The sequence below is a fragment of the Sprattus sprattus genome, assembly GCF_963457725.1.
Source record: "Sprattus sprattus genome assembly, chromosome: 7".
NCBI lineage: Eukaryota > Metazoa > Chordata > Actinopteri > Clupeiformes > Clupeidae > Sprattus > Sprattus sprattus.
Window position 1 is genome coordinate 29,450,708 of NC_137926.1, and position 9,383 is coordinate 29,460,090.

A 9,383-nucleotide genomic window follows, 5' to 3' on the forward strand; every position below is an offset into this window, starting at 1 on the left:
GAAGCCTGTAGCCCCGCCGTAGCTCAGGCATCCATCAGAGCCACACCGCCACACTTCCCTCTCCTCCTCCACCACCATGGCCTACTCACGCAGTGCATCGATATCTATTTACAGAGGGTTTGTGACCGTATCTGATGCCAAAACAAAAACAAACAATAAGAAGGCACAGACCCTGTTTGCTGACCCACCATGTCATTGGTTCTGATGGTGTAATTTACTGGTATATCACGGTAAATTACTGCATGTATTGTACTTATATTGTAAAAAACTCCAGAACTCTTCTAGGACTAATCACATACTATAAAAGCTAGGGCGATACATAAAAAAGATGAAAGATACATGTCAGACTGAAAAGGCTGACAGAGATAGTGTTTTCAACAATTTGCATCATTTTATTCCACTGAGGCACTGGAACAATATTTTATGGGATTCCACCTTTCACATTTTCACAAGTAAAAGCCCTTGTGTACATCAGCTGCTGAAGGCAGCGGCTTTCATTGGCTGCATGTTCCTCCTTTCATTGTACACAATAAAAACATCCATTTATTGAAAGGTAATTTCTTTGCCACTGCAAGAGGATGCTTTCGATGTTTAGGAATACAGACATCAAAATACAGAGGAAAATAAACACTAATATATATAATTCCTACAAAATATAAACGTGTTACTGGCAGTGTTCAAATTATGAAAAAATATGTAATTTAAACAGCCAACAACTGAAATGGCATCATGTAATTAAACCAACGTGTTCTTTGGCTTTAAATATGTATGTGTGATTATTTATGGAACTCAGACAAAGAAGTGTCACTCAGATATTCAGATATTTTCAGTCTCTTATTCTTGATTGAAGTGGAAAAGCATTTAGGTCACTAGTGATCTTCCAGCTGGTTATCCTCCCTGCCAAGAAAATTAGTCCAATTCACACAGAGCACTCCCTTGTGTATCTACTTAGTCCCTTAGCAAACATAATGCTGTGTTCCTGAGCCCAAAGGACAAAGAAATATTCAGCATGGTTACTTTTAAGTAGTCTTAGCTCATATGGGACACTGCCTGTGTGAAATAGTTTTCTCAGTTTCTGGAGGGACGAAAACAGTAAGGCGTATTCAGGTACAGGAGGTCTCAGAATATGGCTACAGATAAGAAGATTCAAAAAAAGGAGAGGAGTTTAACACATGACGTTGTGTGTCAGCACTTGAGTGGTGCCTTTTCCGGAGAGACGTGGAGGAGTTGCCTGGCATGAGGAGCGGGCAGCAGGGCACTCCGCGGGAGCCAGCAGACATCCAGTCAGCAATCTCCGCAATGGAATCAATCAGGAAGATGGAGAGCGGCCATCACCTCCCACCATGCAGCCGCCCCCCAAGTTTGTTCCCAGAAGGGACTGCAAAGTTGGGTCTGATTTCAGAGATCAGCCCCTCACCTGGAGCAGACAATAACTGCATGAGAGCGGTGTCAGCCTTGCACAGCCTTGAACAGTCCACAGAAAGAAATATAGACGAGAGATATATATGCATCATGTTCTTCACACAGGGGTAATGAAATTATGCTATTAAATCATCAACCACAACTAAGAAAGGCTCATTCAATATTTTTTTTTCAACAGCGTTTGGAAGATGGCACAGTTTCTGAAGAACCTTTTGGCTAAAAATACAACAGCATTCAATGTAATGTTCGAACAGACTGAGGTGCTGGTTATTACAGGCAAATATAGAAGGCCCCTGTGCTGTGGAACAGGAGACCCCTTACAAGGCACACTCTTGGGAGGCTGTGACCCGTGAATGGAAGAGGGACACAAACTCATGGTTCAGGTCATGGAACCCCACCACAAAAAAAAATAAAAAAAACAGCAAAACCCTGCAGTTTCCTCAACCAGAGAAATGATTTCCACCGCCACCGCCTGGCAACTCAGTCAGACTTGTCCTTCTTCTTTCCTCCTCCGCCAGGAACTTTGCTGGCGACGGCCGAGCCAACTGCAGATACACCTCCGGCAACAGCACAGACACCTCCGGCAACAGCAGACGCACCCCCTTTCACAAGCCCCACCCCGATGCCTGGAACGGCAGCCACTGAGGTGACAGCAGTCTTGGTCAGACCGTAGCTCTTGCCACCGATCCAGGCCACACCTCCCACTGTTGCCCCGACAGCACCCTTAGTGACGCTGAAGAGCCCACCAGCCACTCGTGAGAACATGCCGGGCTGGGGCTGGGGGTGGTCCTTACTGGAGTCTAAAAGAATGAACGAAAGAAAGAGATAGATAGATAGATAGATAGATAGATAGATAGATAGATAGATAGATAGGAGAGAGATAGAGAGAGAGACAGAGAGCAAGAGAGCTCGTTCATAATGGTGACATAATACATGACCACAAGCTTGTTCACATAACTTTTTTCCACTCTCGACATTAATATGTTTTAAAGGAAAAAGATCTGCACAAGCTTTGGTAACACAAACAGTTTGAACAGCGAACAATATTGACAATGGGACTCAACAAATTCCAACTCGCATCCTATTCATAAAGCCCAGTAGTAGCCTTTGCATTCTGCAACCTCTTGCAATGTTGTCTAAGACCCTACAAATCAAGATGTCCATAGCAATCATTCCTTTGATGACATGGGTATCAAAGAGTAACAGGCAGTGACATGGTTGTTGGCCACTGTCTATTTCAAGACAGCTAAGCAGCGCCACCATGTGGCAACTCTGCATCGTGTCTTATCTTGACAGCCAAAGACAAAAAGATAATACCAAATATCTATTTGACCATAGGCCTAAAACACTGATTGATTAACTGGTCAGTATTAATGACTATAGAATTTGAGGATACTGTTAGATGTACAGAAATTATTGAATTAACTGCAAATAAATATCAGCTCTAAATATCAGCTTATGTGGGCACCTTCATTGAAAGTGATCAATTTCTACAATAATAATAATAAAGTGATCAATTGCTGCAATAATAATAAAGAAAAACTTTGACAAATCATGAGTTCAGAGGGGCTATCAGCCAATGCTATATTTCCCAAAACAGTTTCAATTCCAAGTGGTGGCGGTCAGTGTTTTGTGGATAGACAGAATTATTCCATTAGCTAGAATGAGACAACTGAATAAATCCTTCGATTTCTTGTGGGAGCCATCCATCGTACATCAAGAATACCATGTTTCACATCAAAAGTCCCTGTCCAACTATAAGAGCAAGCCTTTGGCAGAGTTAATCCGATCCTCCCAAACAGCAGCACTTACCGCCAGGTTCACCTTGGAGGTATGCTTCATCCTGCTCCTGCTGCTCAGGCGTTTGGCTCATTTTCCTTCTGCAAAAGAACACAGTGAGCTTTTAAGGTACAGCACAGCACATGGTAAGAAGAAAATCGCTTAAACCAAGATTTAACTAAGTCAACATTGACATTTTGAAAATTTTGGAGCATGCTGAGAACTTGGGTGAGTCAGGCCCTGGGTATTCCACCAGTCGAGGTGGAGTAAATGCAGATTATGGGAGGCTGGCTGGGAACCTGTCCTGAGGCAGTGTAGGCAGCCCAGGGCGCGCTGCATGCTCCAACGCAAACAAGGTCGACCAGTTTGTTCGAGTTTGTGTTTTTAAAAACACTGTAGCAACTCATGACAGGTTTATTATGGTCGTGACTGACTGAGCAAGAAGTCTTTAAAAGGCACTTCTGAACATTCTGCTCGTATTTATATATTATAGCAATGTCAGTTAATAATTACAGATTTAATCATGAAACACTATGAAAGAAACATTTTTAGGGATCTAATAAGGTTGTAATTTTGTCCCCTCTGAAGATCACAACAACACACTTTCATGGACAGTTGAAGAACTCGATTTAAATATTTGAGAGAACTGACTTCTAACACGTAGCCAGTAGCCTGCTGATTCACCAACAAACTGCCTGTGTTCACTTTAGGCCACTGCACTACTGGGTGACATCACAAATAGAGAACAGCAGCTAAAATTGGCGTGAGTGTCAGTATGTCGCAACAGATTTCCGATTAAAAACCTATAGGCAATAAACGGTTGCTCACTAAACATCATCTTGATCATTCCAACATAATACACGTGGTGGCGGACCTTCATTTACAGTCAATGACGTGGCATTGCGTAAACAACCATCTCTATGCATGGCAAAATGAACTTGGCGATTGTAAAATTATGTTAGCACTTAACATCGCGTTTGCTTAATTGGTGCCCATAGGCAAAAGTTTAACTACATGCAGCTGCGATAGTAACTTAGAACAAACTAACTAACGCAGGCAAAGATGGCTATGAACAGGCCTACAAAAATTAGTATGTAGCCTATAAAAAGTTTCTGAACGGTTTTTAATCACACCTTGATCTCAGTGCTTTTAGAAAGCCCCCCTACGAGAAATAACGTTATATCATTCAGAGCATTACTATGTCGCCAACCTCATCGATAAAGAAGAGAACATAATAAGAGGGCGGCAACATTGATAAAGAAATGTGTGAAGCCTTGCGTTGAGCTTTTCAGGTGACACAGGGGCTCGCGCAAAACCATCTAATCAAAGCGCTTCGGTCAAATTCGTTTTTATAGACGCAAAAAAAGATTGCAACACAAATCCGTTGTTAAGGGTTATACTCACCAATGTTTTAGAAAACTTTTATGCTTGACAGTCGTGATCCTTGTCTTCCGCTGGAAACACTTCCAGCAACTAGCAGTGCATAGGCTACAATAATCTCCGCACCCCTTAAATGGACCCAAATATCCGTATGACTTTCAGAAACAAAGGTCAGCTGAGAAAGTCTCTTCTTCCACAGTTTAACAATTCTTCTGGCACAGTTTGACGTGTCTTTGCGTTATGTGTAGACTACGTGGCGTCCCACTTTGCGCCTTTGAACGTCTACCGAAGACTCACAGAAAGGAAGTGACGTTGAACAGTCATTTCAACGGTAGGCAACACATCGAGAGTTTAGTGTCAACGCCTGTGTACTTTTCTAGGACTTGGCCCTTATTGCACTACACCCTGCAGAGTGAAAGGCAGCATTGTTAAATAGTTTAATAACCTCAACCTGTTAGAGCCTTAACCAGTTTGTAGGATACGACTTGTTGGTCAGACCAGCCATGCTTGGAACTGCGGTTAACTGATGCACCTTTTGCATGCCGAACATTTCATTTGTTTCTCAATTTTCTTTTTAAATTATTAGGCTATAAATTATCATTATTGTCACACAAGAAACTATAAGGTCACAATGATTGGTTCTCTTGTTTGAATTTGAACCGCCTCTCTTCTGCCAATCAAAAAGTAATCGACATTAGAGGATGGATACCCGACCCGAGCCCGTCGGAACCCGTCGGAACCCGTCGGGTTGGGCCGGGTTCGGACAAATATTAGAAATGTATAAGCGGGCTCGGGTCGGGCTCGACACATCAGCGCGATAATGCATTGAACATTCCAAATTCAAAATATCTTAATAAAAAGTGAAGCCAACTGTCTGCTTCACATGATGCAAAAGTTCGTTTTTGAGAATAAAATAAATCACATTTAGGTCCTAAATTTTAGGATAACAGCCTTCTTCCCGTGGCGGGAATTTGTTTATGCCCGTGACAACATGATTACAGGTGGCAAAATGGCATCACGGAGAAAGTTAAAGAGAAACTGTCATCTGGAGAGTGTAAAATCATACTAAACGAGGGGAAATCTACTGTATGGAGATATTTCTGCTTAGTAGACGATGCAGATTCTAATTAGGCTGTTGGATATGTCCAATGTAAGAAGTGTGAAGTTTTAATGAAATATGATTGATGCAACTCTCGTTCTCCTCAACAACACGGATTAAACTTCGATGGTTGGATGTAAAACGTCGGCGTGCTAAAAGATCTTCAATGGTAAGACTTGTCTGTTGTGCCTCCGTTAGTGTAGCATAAAACATGAGTTTTATTAAAGCATAGCGTGTGTAATGTGTAGCTATTTCATTCCGTATGTTAACCTTGCCTGCTGTCTGTCTCTGATAGTAGTTTGCAGGGGAGTAAAATGTTCCACGGCCGAAGTAGATTAGCTAGGCTACATGTTTTTAACTTCGGGGTTAATTCCCTTTCCTTTACGTCTGCTGCTGGTAAGTAAATACAGACAGCAGGAAAGGTTAACAAACGGGATGAAATAGCTACACATTACACACGCTATTAATATGCTTTAGTAAAGCTCACGTTACTCACATACTGTTTAACACTGTTACAGCACATAAATGTTTGTCGCTACATCCAAACTATGCATCCCCTTTGTCCTTGTACGTGCTCCTCTTAAAGGAGCCGCAACATTTTACTAAACGTTCTTGCAATGTGAATAATTTAATTTAAATATGCTTATTGGCCTTATTGTGTACGGTTGTGCGTTTAACAGCGCTTGTTTGTAAGAGAGAGAGCATTTAACTGTGGATGCCCCAGTTTATTAAAGCCAGGATATTCATAAAAGACGTACGTCAATGTGCATTAGTAGGCTACTATGTTGAGAGTTGAGAAATTAATTCCGTCGGGCTCGGTTCGGATTCGAAAAAAAAAATGTTAATGGCTGTCGGTCTCGGTCCGGGCTCGGTTACTATTCTGTCGGACCGGGCCGGGCTCGGACAGAAAAATGTGTCCAGATCCATGCTCTAATCGACATATGCCTAATCAAATGAAATAAGTTGCAGGAGTCTATTTTAATTAAGTAGCCTAATTAAAATAGTTACATTACTTTTAACAGGTAATAATAATACTCTTTTACCTATTACATTTCAAAAGTAACCTTTGGTATTAATGACTCCCCCTCTGTGCCAATGCATGATGCATATTCTGTGATTTATGTGAATTGCAGCTACAACACTTTAATTTCCTTTTGGGGGTCAATAAAGTTATCTATCTATCTATTTATCTTTCCATTTAATAAATAGCCATGCATTTTATGTATTTCAAAGACTAGATGGCAACTGATGCTAAGGCAGGAAGGCCAAAATACCATAACAAATGTGTCTTTGACAGACAATATTAATATTATGAATGATTTATTGGTATTTGTCAGTTTCACCATGAGGCTTATAAAACCGCGAGGTTACGAAGGAAGAGTTAGGTACATTTCTCTAAATTTGTGCAAAGCTCAGCATATGAAATTTGTCACAGATAGCCTACAGTAGGCCTATTAGGCCTACTGAAGTGAATCTTACCTTTCCTGAAGTAAAAAAATCCCTAAAAGAAATAAATCTGATAAGAACAATGTCTGGATCATTGTTATTTATCAGTGGCAAAGAGTAGCCAAACCCTTAACTATCCTACATAATTTAGCTTGGGCACCTCTATAGCCTATGTCTGCGTAGAGCGAGAGCTAGTAGGTCTGTTGTTCACTACTGGCATTAAACTTCCCCACTCCGCTTTATAACGGAATATAATTGACTTGATATTATGTTATTTTCAGCGCTCTGCAGGTCTTAATGTATTATATGTAAAACGACTCATACAAAATCAAATTGATTCAATACAGGATGATCCCCTAATATCAGAGACGGGTGACAACGGCAATATTCATATGAATGAATACATATGGTAGACTAAGAATAAGAAGACACTTTGTGGACCCAAACTGTTTAAGCCATAAAGGAAAAAGAGATGGTAGGCTACCACAGCTTAGGAAGCGTTATGAGTGAAGATACGTTATAAGGACATTGGATTTTGGCGGGATCAGGGAGAGCACCACATTAAGCGGCCTACCAGCTGACAATCGAGGACAGGACAATTTTCCCGCACTAAAATGACAACGTGACGTACTTCCTCTTTTCTATAGGCTGCAACATGTTGCTCTGAAAAACAAGGTAACCAAGAAACTGATTTAAAGTGTCTTTTAATATTAAGTCATGTTTGTGCAGAGTGACACGATAAAGACTGCTAAAAGCGTCATAATCCGATATTTGACTTGATATTATGTTATTTTCAGCGCTCTGCAGGTCTTAATGTATTATATATAAAACGACTTATACAAAATCAAATTGATTCAATACAGGATGATCCCCTAATATCAGAGACGGGTGACAACGGCAATATTCATATGAATGAATACATATGGTAGACTAAGAATAAGAAGACACTTTGTGGACCCAAACTGTTTAAGCCATAAAGGAAAAAGAGATGGTAGGCTACCACAGCTTAGGAAGCGTTATGAGTGAAGATACGTTATAAGGACTTTGGATTTTGGCGGGATCAGGGAGAGCACCACATTAAGCGGCCTACCAGCTGACAATCGAGGACAGGACAATTTTCCCGCACTAAAATGACAAAGTGACGTACTTCCTCTTTTCTAGAGGCTGCAACATGTTGCTCTGAAAAACAAGGTAACCAAGAAACTGATTTAAAGTGTCTTTGCATATTAAGTCATGTTTGTGCAGAGTGACACGATAAGGACTGCTAAAACCGTCATAATCCGATATTTGATGTAAAAACAGAACACAACTGTCTCACTGCCTCGCTGAGCGAAGCGACTCGCGATTGCACTTTATCAACACCCAGGGTCCTCTGAAGTAGCAGGTAAGATGAACGATCATCATTTAAACATGTCTCGTTCTTTGTTATATGTATGTAGCAAATTATCGCGCTATAACCTATCAGGATTTTCAGATTGTGGACCTGTGAACGTAAACAATACGAATACGAACGCGAATGTGTTACACAACCTTAAAGGAAGAGAGTTCATCAATTTACGTAACTGCGAAATATGACAGTTTTGTGAGAACATAGATAGACTGTCCTAATGATGACGTATTCGCTACAAATTCAAGTCTCATTTGATTTTAGATATGTGTGGTTCTTATTAATAATTGCAAGGCCTTGCGTTATTTGTCTGCAACTTCTGGAATAATGACCGTATCATGCTGGATGTTCTCATCTATACTAATGATTTTATGCCAGTTGCGCGACCTACTGGACCGTTTTGCTATTTATTGAGCAGTTATTGAGAACCTTTTTTAATTTCGGTTCATAATTGAGTTGCTTATGATCCATCTGTAGAATCCGATGAGACCAGAAGGTGGCAGTAGGAATACATTGAATTCTCAAATCTCTGATGCATTAGTGTTCTATTTGTTTACCCATAGTTAAGAGTGCATAGAGCCGACTTATGTTGTTTTGGACGCCAAACATGTTAAGTAGAATAATCAGGATATGTTCCTAATAGATTGCCAAGTTACATGGTTTGTGGTTATGCAACCTATATTGAAAGTACAACTGCACCTTTTTGATAGGATATTGTTGAATGTTACATTATAAGCCTGAATAGAAAGGTAACGTAAATGTTAAGGCAATTTAAGTATTTCTTTGACAATATGTGTCCCATCGAATTGTAGGTCCCCCTCATAGGTGTGCACTTTGAAATATGGATCTAAAAATATAATTTTTATTATA

The 9,383-nt window shown here is 40.5% G+C and overlaps 1 protein-coding gene across 1 annotated transcript; it reads right to left on the reverse strand.

Annotated features, from left to right (window-relative positions):
- Positions 1–366: 366 nt before the first annotated feature.
- On the reverse strand, positions 367–4,866 carry tmem263 (transmembrane protein 263). The gene is made up of 3 exons (XM_080842308.1): positions 4,606–4,866; positions 3,235–3,302; positions 367–2,222 (listed from the first exon to the last, which is right to left on the reverse strand). Exons 2-3 carry the CDS (start codon positions 3,293–3,295, stop codon positions 1,903–1,905), a joined length of 381 nt encoding a protein of 126 aa, XP_080698434.1. The 5' UTR covers positions 3,296–3,302; positions 4,606–4,866; the 3' UTR covers positions 367–1,902.
- Positions 4,867–9,383: the final 4,517 nt, after the last annotated feature.

Coding starts and splice junctions, on each gene's coding strand:
- tmem263 (XM_080842308.1), bottom strand. CDS start 3,295: ATGAGCCAAACGCCTGAGCAGCAGGAGCAGGATGAAGCATACCTCCAA. Junction 2,223..3,234: donor CCTCCAAGGTGAACCTGGCG/GTAAGTGCTGCT, acceptor TCATTCTTTTAG/ACTCCAGTAAGGACCACCCC.